This window comes from Leptonychotes weddellii, chromosome 3 (assembly GCF_054177405.1).
Source record: "Leptonychotes weddellii isolate Sample4059 chromosome 3, ASM5417740v2, whole genome shotgun sequence".
NCBI classification, from domain to species: Eukaryota; Metazoa; Chordata; class Mammalia; order Carnivora; family Phocidae; genus Leptonychotes; species Leptonychotes weddellii.
In genome coordinates this window covers 88,214,942-88,238,855 of record NC_138371.1, presented here as the reverse complement: position 1 = coordinate 88,238,855, position 23,914 = coordinate 88,214,942, and the positions used below count along the sequence as shown (strand labels likewise).

The 23,914-nt window shown below is 40.2% G+C and overlaps 1 protein-coding gene across 2 annotated transcripts in view; it reads right to left on the bottom strand.

Annotated features, from left to right (window-relative positions):
* NCKAP5 (NCK associated protein 5) overlaps positions 1–23,914 on the bottom strand; it is a 797,038-nt gene that overhangs the window by 74,090 nt on the left and 699,034 nt on the right. For both annotated transcript variants that reach the window (XM_081814565.1, XM_081814566.1), the window contains one exon: positions 19,600–19,675. In XM_081814565.1, the coding sequence (XP_081670691.1) occupies positions 19,600–19,675 (76 nt within the window). The remainder of the gene's footprint in view (positions 1–19,599; positions 19,676–23,914) is intronic.

The following is a 23,914-nucleotide window of genomic DNA, read 5'->3' as shown; positions in this document are numbered from 1 at the left end:
AAGGAGTGGCTTTGCTCTGAATGACACAGTTCACCCCATTTGTTTCTGAAGAATCCCTCTCACCTTCTATTCCATATGCCTGCAGAACATCACCCTACACGTGGAGTTTATTATCCTTGTAAATACAGACTCACTAGTGGGGTATGGCTTACTTTGAATTAAGGCATGTGCCCCACAGCCTGCGTCTGATCCTACTCCAAGACCTCCGTCATCCCGGGACACTTCACTTAACCTGGCAGGGTTCACATGCTTGATGCAAAATCTGACTGGATTCAAGGATCCCTGTGCAATTAAGGAAGAAGGAGCAGGTACGTGTATGTGACTCTAAGGTGTCGCTGTCTCATTAGGGGGTCGGTGAACAATAGGAATTTCTCACTCCATGCACAGTGGATTGCTCTTCTGTCTGGCAGTTTCATTACGACACTCTATACAAGTTATATCTATAAATGAAGACCTAGCGCAAATTCAGCACAGCACCTCACCCATCGTGGAATCCTGGTCATGCTGGTTTGAGGGGAAGAAGGCCATTTAACCCTGTTCCCTGGCAGCCCCGTCTTCTTGTAGAGCAGAGCAACATGCAAATTGCACGGTGGACTAATTGTCATCCACGACTCTGGTGAGTCAGCATAATTATTTACATGGACAGCAACTCCCACTGGTTTCAGCAGGAGCATCTCATGAACACCTGAAATCATCATTTTTGTCCTTAGAGGAGCTTTGCTCTAAAACACAAATTCTCTCTAATAGGGATCTATTACTGTGTAATGAATAAATATGCCATGCACAAGCATGCAGATTTCCAGGAGCCTTGGGCCCTTTGCTCATGCACAGACCTCTTGAATCTTTGCCCCCATTGGGGTGAGGGGAGCTCCTCTGCAGAGGGCTCACATCTCTATGAGGAAGTTCACATCTTACAGACATCTGAATGAGTTCTGATTCCAGATTCAGTTGAAGTAAAAATGTCTAGGTTTGTTTGCTCCTGTGAAAGTGCTAGCCCTTTAGTAACCGGGGGCCACTAGGGCCACCTGCTCTACTGTTTTACATAAATGGTGATGATGTAGGCTGCCTGATATTTTGACCCCTGGCATCTGCAGTCTCCCCAGCCCCTACCCAGTTTATAGGATTAAGTTCACCTGCTCATTTTTCCTTGGCCTGGGTGAAGCAAACTGAAATCTGTAGTCATCTGCCTAGATGACAGCCATTCAACTTCCTTTAACTAGCTGATATTCTAATCATCCTGTTAAAATCTAATTACATGTAATTGTATTAGGTTTCTATAGAGAAACAGAACTAGTAGTGTGTGTGTGTGTGTGTGTGTGTGTGTGTGTGTGTGTGTGTGAGATAAGGAATTGGCTTAGCAATTATGGAGGCTGGCCAGTCCCAAGGTCTGCAGGGAGAGTAGGCAAGCTGGAGACCCAGGAGAGCTAATGGTTTAGTTCCACTCAAAGTCCTAAGGCCTGAGAACCAGGACAGCTGTCAGTGTGGTTCCAGTGCAAAGGCCAGCATGCTTGAGACCCAGGAAGAGTTACTATTTCAGTCATTTCTAGTCGGAAGGCACGGAAAAACTGACATTCCAGCTCTGAGGCAGTCAGGCTAGGAGGAGAATTCTCTCTTACTTTGGGTGGCGCCAGTCTTTTTTTTTTTTTTTTTTTTCCTGTTTGGGCCTCCAGCTGATGGATGAAGCCCACTACATTAAGAAGGGCAATCTGCTTTACTCCGCCTGCCAATTTAAATGTCAATCTTGGGCGCCTGGGTGGCTCAGTCGGTTAAGCGACTGCCTTCGGCTCAGGTCATGATCCTGGAGTCCCGGGATCGAGTCCCGCATCGGGCTCCCTGCTCAGCAGGGAGTCTGCTTCTCCCTCTGATCCTCCTCCCTCTCGTGCTGTCTCTCATTCTCTCTCACAAATAAATAAATAAAAAAAAATCTTTAAATGTCAATCTTATCCAAAAAAGTCCTCACAGAAACATCAAGAATGTGTTTGATCAAGTCCCTCGGCGTCCTGTGGCCCAGTGAAGTTGACACACAAAATTAACCATCACAGTTATTAAGGAGCTGTTGTTTGTGGCACACAGTAACGATGAAAAAGCCAAAATGTGTATTTGTGGGGGAGAGGGGACATTTTCTAATTAAAAGATCATTTTTATACTCCTTTTAAATAAACACATGCAAGATGGCCTATTTAAGATGAGCTTAATGGAAACTATCCTGCTAATACCCCCACCCTCCAAACCCCGACGCTTTGAGAGACATCACTGTTACTTAGGAAAGAAATCATTGTTTTAAAACTGCTTTCCCAACATTTTCCTGATGTAGACTTCTCAAACCTTATGGAAACAGAGAATAATTCTAAGACCTCTTCCCAGATGACATAAATGAGGCTCATGGGGGAAGAAATAGCTTGTCTAGCAGCATAGAAAATGAATGTGCCTGGATTTTAAGTATGCAGGATTGCAAATTCTCCCAGCCCCTTTTAAAAGCATAGTGGAACTTTCATATGTAGAAAATGATGGCTATCTTGGTGACTGAAGAAATGACTAGAAAGCAGGTAGAAAGCAAAGGCTTTAGGGGATATTACTTTTAAAGAGGGGGATCTTCAGTAGCTGCCCCTTCAACAGGTAGCTCACTTTTTGAGACACCTGGTGCTGGCCTGGGGGTACCAGGAGATCCCCTGGTATCTGCACAGCATGCTGGCAGTTGCTGGCCCATTCACCTTCTAGAGACTTACTACTTGAGTGTGCCCCCGCTGAACTTCCAATTTACCAGTAGCTGCATCTCTTTGCCTGAAGGTAACAGCCCTAGCATCAGCCCTTGACTAATCAGTGATGCGAGGTAGTGACGAATACCCAGCTCCCTCACTCTCAGGTGGGGAAACTCTGAGACTTAGGTGCTACACCCTAGAGTTTTTCTGAGGTTAAGCTTCTGCCCCCCACCGTGGTAACCAGGTAACCAGCATGTGTGTGTGGCCTGTGTGTAGTGTGACCTGTGCCCTGCAGTCGCCATTTTGAAATGCTTAATAACTTTTGGACAAGGGGCCCTGCATTTGATTTTGCACTAGGATATGGGAATTCTGTGGCCAGTCCTGGTGGTAGTTGGCATGAGAACCCACTTTTCATTGGCTGGTCTACCTCCTCTATCTGACTTCTCCTACTAGTTGTTCCTGGACTTCCTGATAATTGACTTGTCCTTAAATCCTTTTCACAGGGCCTTCTTCTGGGAGACCGCCAAACTAAACTGTTGCAACTATCAGTGGAATCCTGAAAAACACTATAAAGAATTAACAAAAGCCATCTTACTAGTTTTTAAAAATAAAACAACAATGCACACGGGCGTAAACCTTACTAAAAGTAATGTAGTGATCATATAAGCGGGCATTGCCACCCCATATTGTAATACCTGGGGACGTTTTATAAGGAAGTAATGCCCCTCTAAGCTTCCCGGCTTCTCTGCATCACAGGCCAAGTGCCCAGGTGAATCCAGCATGCAAATATCTCCCTGAAGCAGTAGGCCAGTAACTAGCAGCAGAGCTGGCATTTAAACAGTGGCTCCGCACACCCTCTGTTTTAAAGAAAGTATTTGTCTTTGCCAGTATGTCAAGAAGAGTAAATTCACATAATTTAGGAACTACTAAGGCATATGAGTTCTTGATTATTTACAATGACAGGATTATCTACAGCCATCAAGTTTCTTTCGGTAATGTCCAACGTAATTTCTTAAAAAAGGGTCGGGGAAATTGACCTACGAGGAACATATTGGATGATTCAATCTTCAACGCAAGTTTTAAGAAAGAGATGTGACTAAGGCTTCTGGTTCCGAATCAGATCGGCTGAGCTCACCAAATGCAAAGCCTGCACAGTGTCTATGTTTGTCCAGCATGGTGTCTGGAATGGAGTCAGTGCCTCATAAATCATTAGTAACTGACGGAACTTGGTTTATGGCTGTGCCTTGAGGTTTGAGTACCAGAAAATGAAACTGCCTCACCCCTCCCAGTGGAGAAGCTCTAGGTTTGCCCATTAGCCCTTTCTGACACACTGGAATTTATCAAATGTACAACCAGTGCATGAGGACCCAGGGAGAGGAAGAGGCTCGGGTGGGACACCGCACGTGACTGGTGGTTGTGCATTAGGTCCATTGGCAGCACGTGGGGGATGCAGTACTTGAGAACTGGCTGGAGCAACAGAAAGCCATCTTAGGCCTTTCTCTCATGTGTGAGATGTACATCCGGGAACTTCTATGACCAAATCCAATCCTCCTTAGGTCATGTTAGTTTTCAGTATGAATCCCGTCACTACCGTGTGGTGAATTATAGACAGAAAACCTCACTGGGACTCACTTTCTTCACTGTTCAGAAAGAGGATATCCAGATTAATTGTTTTGCAACAATGGACAGATACCCTGACTACTTCTCTCGCCTTTCTCTTGGTACACAGACTTTAGTGCAGTTTGAGGGTTAAATGCAGCTGTCCCCAGAAAGGCTAGGCTTTTTAGGCTGCTTACTGCATAAATAATCAGGACAAAGTGGGTAAGAGGTTATATAAACCCATTTTGAAAACGTTTTAAAATTCAAGAGTTTGTCCTGAACACGATGCCTCTTTCTGATTAAGTTGTATAAAAATATTTTTTGGTGAAAATTCTTTTGTCCCTCTTACATACAGCCAGTCTAGACAAAAAATCTTGGTAAGAATTTATAGATGAGAAAAAGGTAAAGCTTGATTACTAACTGCAGCACACTGATTTTGTACCAATGGGGGGAAGCAAACCCCAATGCCTGGGGGAGATGTGGGGGTGAGGTGGGAAGGGAATTACCTTTTTTTTCAGAAGTTTTCCCTCTTTCCTGAATGAAAACTCCCCGGGCTACCTTTCCAAGCTGCTGCGAGGACCTTGAGTTCAAACTGCTGTTCCCATGGTCATAGCTGACAGCATCAATCACAAGTCAGTGAAGGTGACCCTGCTCCTGTATTTTCCACACAGGACACTTATGAATGTCATCTATGCTCATGACATTGATGATGACGCTGATGCCATGGACAAGTAGAGCTGTTTGGAGCTGAAGGCAGTGTCTCTGAAACCAAGGACTAACCTGAATTATTTCTGACTAGACTGGCAATCATAGGGTTAGAAGCTCCACGGCGGGCAGCCATATTTGGGGCCCATTAACCCACACATCTGACTAATGTTTGTCCTGTCTGGAGTACCTTAACGATTGTAAAGTCTTTGTGTGTGTCCAAAAGTACCATGGACTGTCCATGGGAATGTCCTTCATGTGTCCATGGGAATGACACTATCAGTGACTACCGTGACAGTATCTCAGCCCTAGATGGAGGCGTTCAGGTCAGCTTCAACTTACTTGAGAACCTCTGAGTTACTGAAGTCAACAGTTTAGTCTCATACTGCTGTATGGAGTCCTACTGGTAGTAATTTTGCTGTAAAGATGTTTCAGACGAGAGCCAAGGTGACAGATTGTGAAGAAAAGAGTTAGCATAGCAGGTCTGCAAAGGCTTACCTTTAGCAAGGCCTGATTGCAAGGCTGGCCCTTCACTAGCACCCGGGAACTTGGATTTCAAGAGGGCTCACACCACCCTAACTGAGAAGAGTGGCTCACTGTGGCCTAAATTGTTCATATAAACAATGTGGTTTAGGCTGAACACATGCTTTCCTTTGGGGAATATGGGATTTTAACATGCACTAGGCAAGATGGTACCTGTGTGGCTAGCCCCCAATAAAACCCTGGGCTCTGAGTCTCTAACGAGCTTCTCAGGTAGATAACATTTCACATGTGTTGTTATAACTTGTTGCCGGGGGGAATCTAGCATGTTGTGTGTGACCCCACTGGAAGCCTGTGCCTAATTACCTCCTGATGCTGCCCCATGTGACGCTTCCCTTTGCTGATTTTGTTTTGTACCCTTCATTGTAATGAATCATAGCCATGAGTACAACTTTAAAAAAAAAAAAAGAAGAAAGATGATATCCATAGCTACCTATACTTTACCCATACCCATCTTAATAATAACCACACTAACAATGAAGACCAACAATTGAGTCCTTGCTAGTTCCTGGCATAGCTGTCAAGCACTCATCTGCAAAAACACTCATTTTGTGCTCATCACAACACCTCAGGGTAAGTCTTTCTGTTATCTCCATTTGGCAGATGGCAGAATGGAGGCTTAGAGAGATTCAGGAGCTTGATCAAGATCACAGCATCTGTTAGGTGGCAAAGCAGAATCATGGAATCTGGAGCATAGGTCTATGTGACTGCAAACCCTTGGCTGGGAGATTGTGGAGGGGATCCATGGAAGCACTCTAAAACAATGCAAAACTTTAGGTAAATGCATGGTGGTGATGCTATTGTTACAGATGATGACTAAGTCTGGCCCAGAAATCGTTTAATACATTTTGCCAATTTCTAGTTTACTCAGATCCCAGGATTGAAACCCCGTCTTCCCACAGATGCACGAGAAGTGGGAACTTGACGTGGACAGGCATCTTGAAATTCAGGGATACCTCCACTCCCTCAAAGAGTATTAGAAGTTGAGCCAGGAACAACAACAACAACAACAAAACCCAAAACATTAGAGAATATCTAAAATAAGTCATTCATCTGATGACTGAGGAAACAGAGAGATGTAGCATTTTGTACTGAGTCATAAAACCCCAAACTGGGCTTTGGACCCTGGTTCCATTCATTCCTCAGGTCACTGCCTCTTCCTTGCCACTTTTCTTCTTTTAAAATTGGAGTCAATTGTAACCCAGCATCCTAGAAGTGCTTTTATTTTTTTAAATTATGAGTTACATAGGAAAGAGACCTGTCTTGAAGCCAAATTATACACCAATACTTTTGCCATCAGGGAAACATTCCAGTGACTGGGTCAGTGGTGAGGAGAAATAACACCCTTGGAAATGCAATCCATTCATGCAGAAGCCAGGACAGACGATGCCCACTCCAAATGTGTTCTTACACACATAGGATTCCTTCCAAATGGGCTCTGAAGGCAGAACACAGGGCTGAGTTTCAAATGGGCAGAAAGTCACCTTAAAGCATATTTCCCCTCTGTCTGGGAGTTGACACAATCGAGTTACAGACAGAGACTGTTTATCAAGGTGGCATGAAAGTCTCTTTTCAAATTCCTCCTGCTTTTATAATCAAACAGTAACATTTCCAGAGTATAGGTTTTAGCTACAGAAGAAACATATTGGAAATTGATTCAGTGCTGCTGGTTTGGCTGTGACAATGTTTCATACCTGGTAACCTCTCAGTTTGTTCTTCTCCCTTCCGGAAAAGCTTTTAGCCATGCCAGGGTGGCAAACCGAAGATAAAGCAAACATCACCCTTTTATCTGATCCTGTGCAAAGTGAGTGGAGAGGTACTGGACTGCTGATAAGATGATTGCTAAATGACTCTTCTCAAATTCTATCAATGGGCTGATGGAAGAAATTAACACTTGCATTGGTAAGTTATTTTCTCAGGCACTACTGTTTTCACAAATGGGGGCTTCTCTTTCAAACACTTAAGCCCTACTTGCATATGTATGACTCATTAAAAAGTGCTCCAAAATGCTCCACGTTTAACAGATTCACTGAGATGCTTTCCTTTCTCTACATCTTGTTCTCTTCTCCAGGATGTCTCTTGAATATGGATTTGTTCAAGAGCACCCTGTTCCCAAGATCATGTTTCCTCCTTTCTTCCTTAGTTGCATATTTCAACACACAGCTCAATTTTCATCTCTACAGTGTGCCATAGCCCTCACCTGATCTATCATTCTGGCACTCTACACCTCCTTTGTGCTAAAATACTTGCTCCAATGTGCCAGACTTAATGAACGTATCACTGGGATTCCTGGTGGACTGAGTGTGCTGATAACCTTAATTTGAGGCAGTTTTTCATTAGGTATATAAGATTGAGCTCTTACAAGAGGGACAGTGCCTTCCAAGGTTCTGAAAAGCTACAGGCTCCTCCCTGGCAAGCTTTTCCTTCCTTCCTTCTTCTTTCCTTCTTTTTTTCTCCCTCCTTCCTTCCCTCCTTCTTTTCTTCCTCCTTCCCTCCCTCCCTCCCTTCCTTCGTCCTTCCTCTCAAATCACTGTTACTTCTCAGTCACTAGTTTTTCATTCCCTTCATGGTAATAGTTTAGAACTGCTGGCTTTAACAACACTTAAGGAACAGACAGTTGAGCCGATTCATAACATGTGGCCAACTCAGAATTATCTATGGTAACATGGAGGAGGAAAAGATACAACTTTAAGAGTTGCCCACAATCTCTGTTTCTAACTTACTCCTCTGACACCTGATGTGCTTCAGAATTGATGATGGGTAACTCTATATGGGTGGTCAGGGCTGCCTTCCCTTCCTCCCCTCCCTCTCCTTTTTCTCCTGGCCAGTCTCTCTTCTGGAAATGCCAATGGGCCAGCCAAATGGTAGGTGGGAATGGAGCAGGGTGAGGGATGTATGGCATAGATCAGAAGGATAAACAGGATGGCCCATTCAGCCCACAGAGACTATATATTGCCAAAATATATTTGTGTTTTACTTTGGATGGTACTTTAATTTTTATCTTTTTTTTTAAAAATTGTGAAACATACTATAAATACAGGAGTGTATACTGCAAATAAATTCACTTAAATAATCACCATGAAAGAACACCCATAACCCACCTTAATAACATAAGCGTGTTTTTAAGCCACTCTTGTGCTCCGCTTTGGTTATATCCTTCTCCTGTTACTACCTCACCAAAGGGAAACCATATTGCTGTTGAACTTCATGTTACTCATCAACTTTCTATGTTATTTTTGTTTTTGTAGTAAAAAAAAAATTATGACATTTTCATTACATTTATGCCTAGGCACATCTCCAGAGTTGTATTGGTTTATGATGTAAACATTTATTACTGTGGATGCTAGTCAAAAAAGTTTAAAAGACATGGCCATTCAAAAACTCCTGGTAAGTATATCAGGGACTATACGCCATAGTGACCATAGCAACATTGTCATAATAGCAAAAAGTGGAAACCAACCCAAATGTTCATCAACAGGAGAAAGGCTAAATTTTGATATATTTATGCTATGGAATACTATACAGCAGTGAAAATTAACGGATAGCAGTTGCATGTACCATCAAAGGTTCATCACAGAAATAATGTTGATTAAAAATGCCAAATGCAATAGAATACTTACAGTATGGTTCTATTTGTATAATGTGTAAGCTACAGTGTGGTAAAACTATACAAATAAAAATGAATAAAGACAATATATATATGTGTATATATGCACACACACACACACACACATACATACATACATACCACAATTTCTTTATCTGTTCATCTGTTGATAGGCACTTAGATTATTTCTGTATCTTGGCTATTGGGAAGAATGTGGCAATGAATGTGGATGTGCAGATATCTCTTTCAGATAGTGATTTTATTTCCAAATAGAGGTATCCTGCAATCCAGCAATCCCACCTCGGTATATATCCAAAGGAAATAAAATCACTATCCTAATGATTTTATTTCCAAATAGAGGTATCCTACAATCCAGCAATCCCACCTCTGGGTATATATCCAAAGGAAATAAAATCACTATCCTAATGTGTAGATTTCCTTTTATTTATCTTGCTTAGAACTAATTTGGCTTCCTGAAACTGAGGATTGGTTACTTTTTTAATTTTGCAATTTTTTTAGTCATTAATTCTTTTAATATTATGTTTACCCTATTCATTCCACTCCCTTCCTCAGGTACAATTAGATACATGTGGATTTTATCACCTCTTACTTAATTATTTCACCCTCTCTTTCATTAATCTGCCCCCTTGATTCTCTGTGACACATTTTCTGTAATTGCTCAACTGTCTTTTAGTTAAATAATGCTCTCATCAGTGGTAATCAATACTAACAGTTTTTAATTTTTTGAAGTTCTGTTATATTCTTTTTTGGTATCAGACTGTTCATTTGTTTGTTCCTTTGTTAGTGTTCATTTCCACTTGTGTTTACTTTAAATACATTAAATATTTTTATTTTATATTCTCTACTGGATAATTCCCAATTCTGCAGTCTTTGCAGGACTTATTCTATAACTTGCCTTTTTTTTCCCCTGCCACTTGATAATGAAGTCGTTGTTTCCTCTTTTTAGTGATTTTCTATTGTGCGTTAATCTTCCTTGGAACTTTATCTGTGTGTAAAGTTCAGAGTGGCCACATCAAGAGAGGATTTGAGTTGAGTTCTGCCATATTCCTGCAAGCACTATCAACTTGAGTCTGCATTATTTAAAACTTTTCATTATGATAAATTTCAAATATTCTCAAACAGTGGGACTGCCCAGCTCAAAAGATTTTAATATTCTGCCATTCATGTTTCAACTATTCCCTCTTCCAGTTTCTTCTCTGGAGTATTTAAAAGCACAACTCAGAACATTTAAAAAAAAATTCAAGCTTGGGGGATTTAAGGGACACAGAGACTGAATTAGTGCCTTGATCCACAGGAATGTGAGTTAAGGATTTAGAATCTTCAGAAGAGACTTTTTTTCTTTTTCTTTTCTTTTTTTTTCCCCTTTCTTCAGCTAGAGTTCAGACTGAGTTGAGGCTGAGTTAGGAGCTTATGCTTGCAGTCTTCCTCTGGGTTTGGCAATCTTCTTCTGGGTTTATTGCCACTGCTCTTGGGAATCCAGCTTGATGCTGGTGGGGAAGGGATGTGTTTGATCTAACATCTCAACCTGAGGCCCTAGGCTTTCATTATGTCAACAGTTAAGCTCCTTAACACCAGGCTCCAGGGAAGGTGACAACTGTTCCAGGTCCTCCAGGTCTCAGGGACTTTCAGTGTTAACACCAAGAATGTCCAGGCAAACTAAGACAGCTGGTCACCCTAGCCCTAGGTCATCGAGACTAGTACATACACCATGGGAAAGTGCTACTCATAGCACTCTGCGCCCCCTCCCCCCCGGCCCCCAAGAAATCAAGCTCTCTTGCTGTCCATGCCTCTGACACATTCCTTGTAGGCAGCTCAACCATGCTTTTAAGAAAAATATGTGTATTTTTATATTATATTCTATACTTTTAGATGTAAAGTTCTGGGAAAGGACTTTGAAATTCTAATTTGAAATATTGCCAGATAAAGGAAAGTCTCTGAAGATTAGCTTTTTACAACTGAGCCCACATTTTAAAATGTATCATATGTCACATAAAAAATCTAATACTTTTTGGCTTCTGGTGAAAAATGGAAAGACTTGGTTACATAGGGCCAGCCTTCTACAGTGACAACTGGAATTGACAAGTAGCTACTCCCCCGGGGTGGATCATATTCTCTCCATTCCTCACTCATGTAATATATGCTTGCGCATGTCAAGTCTGGGCCTGTCTCACTCTTGGACCCAGGGGCTTATTTGAGTTTGCAACCCCTGACCAAGCAATCCACTAAAAGGATTCTTGAACTGTGGTGACTGCAAGGTGACCAAAAAAGTACCTGGCCATCATTTAGCATTCTCAGGGGTTTATTTAATTCACAGCTATGGACTAGGCTGGGTTTGGATGTTGGCTCCACTCCATACCAGTCATGTTGCTGAGCAAAGTATGTAACTTTTCAGGACATCCTCTTCCCTACCTGCAAAGGATGACCTTAGTACATAACTTGCGGGGTTGACGTAAAGATAAAACAAGGCAACATACATAAAACGCTCTGGCCAGTGCCCAGCATTTAGAAAGCTTTTAATAAATCATAGATATTAAGGTAATATATATCATCATCTTACTTCTTTCAGAATTTTCTGTCATATTTGGGCAGCTTTCTGGGGCTGAGGCACTCTGTTCTTTGACTTTGTTTTGACCCCTACCTATTCCTTACTATGCCATAAGTTACACACACATTCTTATGCTTACTTTAAGTGAATTAACTGCCTTCTGAGAAATCGAGGGAACTGTACAAAAAGAAGTCACTGTACAGCTATTTCAGATTCTCCACCTTTGTGCTATAGAGCAAAAGGCCTTCAAAAAAGGTGGGAAAAAAGGCAAAAGTCATTTAATGTGTCCACCACTGCTTATTCAGTGGGCCCTGTCCCCTTCTAGTACTTGGGTTAATTCATGCCAGCCCCTAGGGCTTCATGTCTGCCTCTTCCCATAGCAGCTGAGCTTCCCCATCTGAGGAATATCACTCTCACCTTTCCTAAGTGTCAAATCATTCCTTCTGCTTTTCAGTTCCCTGGAAGGAGAATGTACCAGCTTGATGACTCATCCCTTTAGGGTCTTGCTGGTACCCAGCTGAGAAATGCACTGCTGCTATCAGTCAGTGATACTCAATGTCTGCCCTTTCCAGAGACCAGGTGTGGTATAACAAGTAACTTGAGCACCTTTACCCAAAGGAATTACCAATAGGTAGGAAATTCAGATACATTCTAATAGGCTATCAGGAGAGATCTTTTGGGGCAGAGAGCCCTTTGGCAACGCTTACGTATTCCTGGATGTCCACCCTTTCATGTAAATACATGATTCTATTCATCACAGCACATCACAGGAGGAAACAATATGGTGCATTTGACTATAGTGCATTTGGTTGGTCCAAGGCTAAATGAGAGAAAATAAAAATGTGTTTTGATTTGAAAAGCTGGAATGTGAGCATCATAGTGATTGGATAGCTGCCACTTTTTATCATGTTAGTCTTCCTTTAAAGAATCTCCACAGTCTGTGTATTACTTCTGTAGGCTAAAGTTCAAACATCTAAGCCTGGCTTTCATGGTCTCCACAAAACCAACTCTATCTGTACCTCATCTTCAAAAATTACTCTCTACTCCAGCCAAGCTCTAGCCAAGCAAGTCTTCTGCTGACTCCTCTCCCCTGCAGTATGCCACATTCCTATCTCTTTTGCTTATGCTCTTGCCCTTGAATTGAAAGACATCTCCCTGTCCCCTTTGCCGATGAAATCTTAACACTTAGGACAGTGGTTCCCAAACTTTACTGCCCACTAGAATCACCTGGGGATCTTTAAAAAGATATTAATGCATAGCTCCTATCCCAAGATCTTGTGATTTGTTATGGGGTGTGACCTGAGCATCAGCATATTTAAAGTCTTCCCAGGGGGATTCTAATGTGTAGCAAAGTTTGGGAACCATTGGTATAAGTGGAAAATTCTCTTTAACTTCAATACCTTATTCTCTCATTCTTGCCTTTTCCTTACAAATGAAAACCAATATTCCTGGCTTTACCAAAGCTGGACTCCACACCTATAACATACACTCAGATGTATGCAGAGTGTGCCTCTAACTTATCTGTGATCACACTGTATCAGAATTATCTGTTTGCTTTTCTATCTCCCTCTTAGACTGCAGTTCACAGAGTACAGATACTGTGTCTTATTCATCCCATATCTCCAGTATTTAACACAGGTCGTGGCTTGTAGAAGATGCTCAATATAGGCTTGTTGACCTAAATAGAACTCAGTTCCCTGGTGCAAACTATAGGAGCAAATACTTTATAGAAGGTAAAAAAAAAAAAAAAAAAAGCCATACTTTCATCTCTCCAAGTCTACAGTTCCCTATCTCTAGAGAAAACAAAACAAAACAAAACAAAAACAGAGGAAGGGAGTCATAGACTAGGCTTTAGTATGCTCACAAAGAGAAGTCTCTACCAAAGATTTATCTAGTGACTATCTCTGGTAATTAGAGGAAAGTATGTATAAACAGAAAGTTGATAGATGACAAAAACAGAGAACCAGCCACAAAGGAATGAACAAATAAGGAGGATGACATGTATGACATGTGATGTTCCAAGCACAGGGCTTCCCACATAATGGATATTCAGTGGATGAAAATTAATTATTACTATTTCCAGTCCTTGGTCAGAAGAAACCACATGGTCCTATTTCCATGGATCTATTTCATGACAGGTGGAATTTATATTTTAGGCTTCCAGATGCAAAGCTTCCCCTTTGGAGTTTGTCACTTGGAGTTGTAAACGAGAGAACTCCATGTAGTCACGTGAAGTTTCCTTTCCCAGGCTATTACTTTATAGTACCTCTTAGATGTCATTTTGTATGTTTGGAAATGTAGAAATAGCATCATCCTGGGAAGTATTAATATGAAATCCAAATTATGTAAACTACTTCATCCTATTCTTTATCCATAGGCATTATTATCTAAGTAGTTTCCCATTCAGTGCCAGTTTGTTAGTAGTCAACGGAACATTATTTAGTCCCACTCTCATTTTGTTTTCATCAATAGCTCACCCTTTCTACAATTGAGCCTAAGCATGTCAGTACACTATTCAAAATATGACATTTGACTTAAATAGCCTTCTACTCAGAAAGCTGTAAAATTCTGATCAAGTTTCTGAGATATGCTTTAATTTTATTTTTAGTATGAATGTCATTCCATATACATTAAATTTCCATTTTTTTTTCACATTTTCTCAGTGGGGGAAATTGGTAATATTCTTGAAATAAGACAGATAATTATCAAGAACTTTCATTGATTGGCAGCTACAATAGTAGAAGCCCTGGTACCCTCTTGGTTTTCATTCTAGAGAAAGGAAAATTCTAGATGCATTGTATTCCACAGAAGATTTATTTGAACCTCTATATACTTTGTGGGTGACCAAGTATACATTACTCATAAATATGGTGGTGGCAAACTAGTTCAAGTTCAGTACATTTTCTCAAAAAGTTACTCAAGGTAAACTATGCTAATAGGAAGTGGTCATTCAAGTCATGTAAGACAAAAACTAGGCATCAATCATTAGAATTAATTCTATCTTTTCCAAAAACAGTTCTAATTTATTTCCTGCGGTTTTCTTAAATGGTGGTGAAAATTTGTGTGTTTATACCAAGGAGGTAGCCATGATAGAGGGTGGGCTGCCAGCTAACATTGGTACATGTCCTCTGAAAGTCATTCTCCCTTCCCACGAGAACCTCGTGGTGGTTTGGTTTTTGTTTTTTTCCGGACATATGGCCTCCTGCCTGGCACGTTTCCCATTCTATGTACTAAGTACTGGCCAATGGCAGAAGGGATGGGTCAACTGTTAGGAAGTGTTCATAAAGGGATGAACCATATCTTTCCTTATCACTTCTTCCTGCTGGTTAGAATGTGGATGGTTTTTTAATAGCCATCTTGAACAATGAAGTGACCATGGGAATGGAAAACATACGAACCAGAGGGACAAGATAGTAAGAGCCCGGTCCTGTCCTATCAGCCTGGATCACCTTCCTCTGGACTGTCCTATGTGACAATAAGAAATTTCTGTCCTGTATTTCAACCACTGTACTTTGGGGTTTCATTCACTTCCATCTGAACCTAACCCTACTGGTACTAATAACTATAGAAATCCTGTCTTGGATTTAAAATAATTGTGGTCTGGATAATTCAAACTGTATAGTCTATATGGATAACAATTTTGCTGACCATATTATATTAGGTCATTAATATTAATACAATAAAGTAGGTTTTAGAGCTCCTTCCATTCAGATGAGATAAACTATCCAGGTGATTGTAGCTGGTTCTGTGAATCTCCTCTACTTGGCTCAACCCAGCTTTGCCCCACTTCTTAGCTTTCAGGCAGGCTATCTTTCAAAAGCGGGGTTATATGACAAAATAACTTTTCCTCCCTAGCACTGCTTCTTGTGCTATTCAGTGTCTGAAGTCAGGTTGATTCTGTCCTTTCTTCCTCACCCTATAATTTGCTCAAACCAGTGATCTGAGTGCCTGAAACTTGAATAAAAGTTTCAAGAGTTCCTCTTAACTAGAAGTAAAACTTTTCTTGAGTCTTTGTTATAATGCAAATATGTGACCTGAAAAAATACCCTCTTAATCTACTGCTCCACCAACATGAGTTAGTTTACCAGATTAGCTAGCTAGAGTCTAGGAGAGAACAGGGAATAAGAAAATGAAATGCCTCGGGAAAATGGAAATAAACTGGTATATGGTCTAATAATTAAGTCGAAGGGGCGTCCTTATTGAGCACCTACTATCTTCCTGCATAATATATTAGCTGCTAGCTAAGACCAGTTTGGGGAAAAATGGAAAAAGGAGGACCACAGAAACATCCTTGGAGGCAATTCCTGAGGTGGGTAGGGGAGTACCAATGCAACTCCACAGAGCTCCCCAAAGAAAGCCAGATTCAGGGCTAGACCATGCCCTTTGTCATGCTCTCCCCTGGTGATAGGAGCCAGAAGGGTTCCTTTAGAAGAGACTAAGAAGACACCCAGCCAATAGGCAAGAGTAAACAGATTTCATGCTGCTATGGGGCACTGGGGTATTTGCCCATTGGGCTATTGAACAGATCATTCTTTGTACCTCTTTAAAATTTGGAGCAAATAACATGCAACCTTCACTTCACTAGAGTCTACCATGAATTCTTGTTTTCTTGTATATCATTCAATTCTGCTTGGTTTCTTCCTCAAACTCCTTAAAAGACATTTTCTCCACTTTATAGGAATTTCCGGATCCTCTGCCTACACTTAGACAATTATTTTTGATGCTATCACTGGCTGGTGTTTTTAATATGAAAGTGTTATTTGAATTCCCACTGATCATTTAATCCTATTAGATAATTAATATAATACATAGTAGGGTGAACCTATTACAGTTAAATAGCAGGAAAGAACAATTAGAAATATGGGGTTTGTGATCATTTGTATTAACATTTCTATTAGGCCAGGCTAATAGTCATTTTCTTGTTGCTTATTAACATGGACGTCTGACATTTATTAGGGTGATTTTAAAGAAAAAATCTAGTTGTATTATTTTATTTAATTCATGAATCTTGAATTTCAATACAAAGCAGGCTTAGTTAACAATATCTGTCTTGTAATCAACTCATAACATTTTGATTAAGCCAACGTGATTATCCTTAGCTACAGAAATACAAACATTCGGGTTCACAAATTTTCTGATTATTCTTTTTTGTCAAAGACATTAGCTGGTATTTGGTTAGAAGCATAAAATATTTGGATTTGCTCAGTTGCTGTGAGTGAAAAAACTTTCTATGGTTATGTAGTATTGTGAGGCTATGTGACAACAGTTTAGACAAAATGAAGAATTTTGGTTTATCAGGGTGCTAAATATATATTCTCAGTCATTCTTCTGGAATAAAGAGAAATAACCACTTGATCTATTGAGTCTCATTCAGTCTTGAAATGGATGCAGCTTTTAGAAGGTTGGTTGTGGTGATCTTGTTGACTGGTTAACCTAGGGAATATTCTCAACCGCATTCTCTCTGCTACCTCATGCAATAAACAGAAGCAACATACTGACTGCCCCAGCATCCTTTGCAGCTAGGATTGGTTTCATGATCTGGTTCTCATCAATGACATGTAGGATGGGAGTCTGTGGGGTGGATTCTGAAGAAGCTTTTACTCTTCCTTATACTTCGTGCCTTGAATGTAAATGGAATGCCTAGAGTGGCGGGAATCAATCTGCAACCAGAGGCAACAGATATGAGGACAAAAAGCCAGGGCTTTTGATGACATCATTGAGCTGCTAGCCTTCTTTCGTATTTACTTTCCTCCAGATTTTTAATTGTGTAAGATGATTAAATGACTTCATTACTCACGTATAACGGCTAGTCCGTCTTGTTGTTGTTTTACTTGTAGCCAATAGCAGCTTATCATACAATTCTTCCCTAGTTTGAGGAGATAAATCTACATTACGTGCAGACCAAGTCAGCCCCCTGTCAGAAACATGGTCCAAATTTACTTCCATGAGAGTAATCGAAAAGAGCACTTTCCAACAGAACTTTGAGTGACGATAGAAATGTTTATACAGACCACCCTGAATATGTGGCTACTGAGTACTTGAAATGAGGCTAGTGCAAACGGAGGAACTGAATTTTTAATTGTACACAGTTATAATTAACTTAAATTGAACCTGAAATAGTCACCCATGGCTACTAGCTAGCATGTCGAACAATGCAAATCTAAAAAAATTGCGAGTCTATTAAAGCATAGTTAGATTACTGTACTTCTTTGGAAAAACATTCAGCCTCTAACTTTATATATGTTATTTCATAGGCCCAGGAACACCTCATTATGGAAAAAATGATGATTCAGCGGGGCTTCACATAGTGTCATGTTTGAAGGTTGTTAAACAGTATTTAACTTGCATATTAGCTAACTACACACAACTGATACCAATTTAAGCATTTTACATTGACAACTATAATAAAGGATGTCTTTTTGGAATAATAATCTTGTTCAGACTGCACTCATTCAGCTGTTTGTTAAGATTTTTAGTATCCTCAATTACAAATGAAAAGAAGAATAATGGTGTGCCAGTCTCATTAAGCTATGGGGGTACAATAACTCTCTGAGATAAACTGTAAATTAGAGTTTGCAGAAGACTTCTGGGTATGTGAGAAAAGCAGGGCCAGAGTGTACCAACACAGCTCTAAGAGTGCTGAGGGGCTCCGAGCTGGCAGCTGAAGGCATAGGAGCTGGGGACACTCACTGAAACCAGAAATCTGGGGGGCTGTCATACCCTCGAATGCGGGATTCAATATTAACTGCTATACCAGAATGTGAGTGGTAGCATTTATTCCATCATGCCTTGGTATCTTGTGTAACACTAAATAATCAGCATGCTTCCATGCACAGCTCTTCCGAGAGCCTGAGGAAAAAAGAATCCTGCAATCGTCCACGGTGGCCCAGAACAGTTAAGGGTATCACCTCTTCCGTCACCTGACAAGGATTACAGTCACAGACAACCACTCTGTCACCAGCTACCTCCTGGCTGCTGAAAACAGGTCAGCAAAGGGTCAGCAAGTCTTTCTGTGTTGGGAAGCTGAGTCCCTTCAATCTAGGCTGATGCACAGTTTTAAGAAAGAGCTGACAAATCAAACTTATTTCAGAGACAGGACTACTTATGCTCAGGGTTCTCCCAGAAATGATGAAGAAAGTAAGTTGTGAGGTTTTGGCAAAGCCAGGTGCACCTAAATCTACTTGGTTCTGTGTGTAAAACACATTCTATTAAAAAATATTCAATTTAAGAAAGATACCATCCCTCAAGTCTAACCAATGGTAGTTGTGAAAATGGTTCTTGAGACAATTAGAGAAACTAGATGGATTCAAAATTGATTGTTTTCCCCAGAGAAATTTTTATACTCAGTATCATTCTCATTTCATATTGACAAGGACTCGCTTCTCATCAGTTTGCAGTATGTTCCTTTGAAAACACCTATGTTTTCTTTATAGGTCCTGTTTGAACTACTTATTTTTTGGTAGCTTAAAGTGTCTGAGAAGATAAAAGTAACCATGTGTGAGAAGTTAAGACCCAGTCCTAGGGGCGCCTGGGTGGTACTGTCAGTTAAGCGTCTGACTCTTGGTTTTGGCTCCGATCATGATCTCAGGGTTCTGAGCTGGAGCCCCACGTAGGGCTCCGCACTCAGCGTGGAGTCTGCCTGAGATTCTCTCTCTCTCCCTCTCTGACCTTCCCCCTGTGCTCTCTCTCTCTCTCAAATAAATAAATAAATAAATAAATAAATAAATAAATAAATAAATAAAATCTTTTTAAAAAAAGAAGTTAAGACCCAGTCCTCATAGAGGCTGGCATGAGACATGCTCTATAGGAACACACTGTGTCTGAAAGAAGGTCACATTCAGAAAGAATCACCCATAAAGACGTACCAAGACGTAAATGTTTACCTATGATGTGGTTCTGAAATGTGGAATCTGCAATTGTATCTTCATCCTCTTGCAGGTTTTCACTTGCTTCTTTTATCTGCAGCAACAAGAAAATACTGTAAGTTCTTATTTATTATAGTAAATAGATTGTTCACAATCCTCAGAATGATGGTTCATTCTGTAACAAATGTGGGTATGTGAGTGTGTGTATACATATATATGCATATGTGTATACACATATATACATATACATACATAAATATGTGTATATATATATATACACACATATATGTGGATGTGTATATATATATACACACATAGGTGTGTGTGTGTGTGTGTGTGTATATATATATATATACACACACATACATAGATGTATATATACATACATAGATATTCTCTTCATTCCACTTTTCCCTACTCTATCACTTGGCTGTATCACAAGTTTTAATTATAAGAACAAGAGCATATTTTCAGAAATATAACCCCCGACCTGAAAATGAGGATTTACAGTGTACCTAATTCTCCATAAGATTTTAAAGATACAGCTTTGGCTTTTAATACTCATAAAGTCAGTAACACAGAGCTGTTAGGGAAAATTAAAGTCAAAGGAAATATAATTCCTCCAGAGACAGTGACTTCTACCACAAGTTATTTTAATAAGAAGAAAGAAATATACTTAGATCTCCCTACCCTTTCCTGGAATGTAACTCTCTAAGAAAATGATTTCTTTTATTCTTTCTATGATGAAACATAAGATGACTATGATGCATGCTTAGTGAACTAGAGCAGTGACATATTTATATCGATTTTTTAGGTCAAAAACATTCCCCTTATATTTCAGCTGAAATATCCAGATGCTGAATGGGGTAGCATTTGGCAGAACTCTAGAGAGACCTGAATAAGTCACAGTATTTTACAAATGAGAATTCTGAGATCCAGCAAGTTTCCTTCAACATATTGCAGGTGGAAATGCTGGGATTAAAACTCACGGCCCTTCCCTCTCAATCTAGTAGCAGCAGTAACAACAATGTTACCAGTATGAACCATAATTTAAAAGGCATACTCTGAAATACTACGGGTCTGAAATACTACGGAGGATGTGCTGTTTAAGCTCTTCATGCCTGTGATCTCAAAATCCTCAGAACGGGGCTAGGTGCTATTCTTAGCCTCCTCCTGCTGAAAAAACACACAAGTAATGGCCAAAGTGATGGAACCAGGATTCAAACTCAGCAAAACTGACAGCAGATTTCTGTTCATTTGAGGGAAATTTGTTTTTCTCAAATTTCCATTTGAATATGCCAGTAGACTTGGCCTCAATTTCAAGACAGCTGTGGTCCTTGGTGGAATGACCCTGAAACACTCTTTTAAAATACATCCCCTTTGGTCATCTGGGCAGTCAATGATAATGATGTGAACTGTGCACTGAATGCAATGGGGTTCTGCTTAGGCACATACATTAGAGGCCGTCAGTGTATTTGCTCAGGGGCTTGAGCTGAATGCCAAGAAACTCTTATTTCATACTTGCAATGTAGAAAGTCATACGGTTGCATACTGACCTTGAGCTAGATTTAGCTTTTGACTTTTTACCTATTTTTCATATTTAATGGAATAAGACCAATTATTTATATTTTATAACTGCAGTTCCAGTATCAGAATGCAACTGGTGCTTATTCTGGACTTGCTGATAGGCAGAAGGTGGCAGACTCAAGAGAGTATGGAGATGGCTTCCTGAACCCGACAAGGAGAGATCAAGGGTTAAACATCCAGAGGCCATGTTCATCACTTTTTCCCCCCATCAGCTCTCTGCTCTGCAGGCACTTCCCTGTTTCTTAGCACATCCAGCGGAAGAAAGTTAGGAAATGGGGTGAGGGGTGGGGCGGGGAAGACTTCTTCAACAGTCTGTGGACACTTCAGTAGTGGACATTTATGGATAGCAGAGAAGAAAAGCACTGGGAGCATCAGCAAGGCTAACATGCTACTCATTTGCCTTCCAAGGTTTGCCCAGCTCAGTGATCTGTTTGTGACAAGGCTATCAAAAGACCCACTGACAAAGGGATCTCAAACCACCTACATTTCCATTAACAACCCAACATGAACCTTTCATCCTCATTTAGAGAGACATCAAGGAAATCTTTTTATACTCTCAGCCCATACCAACTCTTATGAAAACATGTCTCATGTTTTCCCTTGATTGTTATGTAAAATAGTATTTCCTTTAAGTTCTTCTACATTGATCTATTTTAAACTTGAAGGTATGCCCTGCTAACCTGCTGGCATGTGGGGAATCATCCTATCAGTCTGTGAGATTCTAAACTAAAGAAGCCAATAATTAAAATAAGATTCTCATCTTGTAGAAAGGAAAAGAGGCTCATACAGGGTTAGTGATCTCTTCAAGGTCACAAAGGATTTCGGTTTTAGAGTGGGTACTTCTGGCCCCTATTCACTGCCAAAATTAAATTTTTCAGAGTGTGCCATATTGTTACAGTCATCCTTCCCAGACCTTCCCAAGAACTACTATTTTTTTGTTAGTGTCTGGCAGTTAGATATGCAGGCAGTATTCCATGTATACATAAACTGTATTTTTATTTTAAGAGTAGCAAAAATTTTCAGAGACTGTGTGTGTGTGTGTGTGTGTGTGTGTGTGTGTGTGTAACTGCTCTGCTTTCCTTCCCTTCTGTTTTCCTAACCCATCTGTGGAACTGAACCACCACCTTTCTCCAAGTATCATATTGAGGAAAGAAAAAAAAAGCCATCCTATGGTCCTACCTGTCTGCTCCTTCTCAGAACTTTCCTAGGGCTTTATGTGCTTAACAGCAAATGCTACATATGGCCTCTGGGGACTTATCAGAGGAACTTATCAGAGGAAAGGCCCCTAGTTCTTTCAGCTTTCCTGGGCTGATGACCCAGGAGGAGCAGATGACCCATGAGAGGAAAATCTGAAGAAGATAGGTGAAAAATCAGCAAAGGAATGGCAAATGGGGGAGTGCCTTAGAATGGCATACTTGTTGGCTCTAATTATCTATACAAACAGATTGCAATGCAAAGTGGTAATTTAAAAAATCCATTTGCCTATGGAAACGAGGGGCATAATTTATTTTGGCAGCAGATTCCCCTTGCTAATTACATTTTTCATAGGCTGAACTTAAAATTAATTTTCACTCTTGATCATGCAGTGGCTGGGTATTGGTGAGAGGTTGTGGAAACTTTCCTGGGAGTAAGGGGCTGCCAACTCAAGATTAAGAATTTGCCAAAGATAGGGACAATTGGGACGATCTTCATGTGACGAAGCACTTCAAAGAAGGGAATTTTCACAAAATCAGGAAGTTTGGCTCAGAAAAGAATGGTGGTTAGAGATATAGAATTTTCTCAGCCATTGTTCGAACAGGAACTGATACAAATTAATGTCAGCAATATCCTATTCGGTAAGAAGTAGCAGGTAACTCAGGCAATAACTATGGGCTTTTGGTTAAAAAGCTGCTATCCATAAATGTCCACTACTGAAGTGTCCACTCTTGTCTACCTTTTGGGCTCTGCAGTTGTAGTCAAGAACTGTACCAAATACCAATCTCTAACAGGAAACCATTAAATGTCACTGTGCCCATTATATTCTACTAACCCCTATCATTAGAAAGGGCAGGGAGGAAGGAGCTTACAAAGGACCCTAGAGGAAAATGGAGAAAATAATTCAATAGTGTCATATATATATGACATTACATATATATTATGTATGTACATTACATATATTACATTTTACATATTATATATATATATATATGTAACTTCAGAATTAAACCCAACATTTGGGGACACCCTTCATTTGGAATTCTGCTTACATTTCTTCCCTGACTCATTCTAACATGAATTGCTTCCCAAGAAGATAACATTTTTTGGTCAAAGTTTACTGCAAATGAAAAGAACATAATGAAACTGAGACAAGAAGTGATTTTTGGAAGGAAAACTCCAGAAGGCATTACCTTTAGAAAAGTTAGTCATTTAGAAAAATTTGCAGGAGGAGGGCAAAATATGCATACTTCTTATTAGCATCAAAATAGCATTTAGAACAGAATTGCTCAATTAAGGATGCTGAAATTATAACATTTTGTAGAACTTAATAAGATAACAATTTGCTTAATTATTGTACTATTTTATCCTATTTCATCACCACAGTACTATTTTAATGGAATAGTATTTGATGCTTTTTAATTAGCATATGTGATTTTTTTTTTTTTCAGACTATGGGACAATGGGTGAAAAGAATACTCATAATTTCAATTAAAATACCCATACTGAAATGGCCATCTCTTCCCAGCGCATGGTGAAGGTATACGGTCTC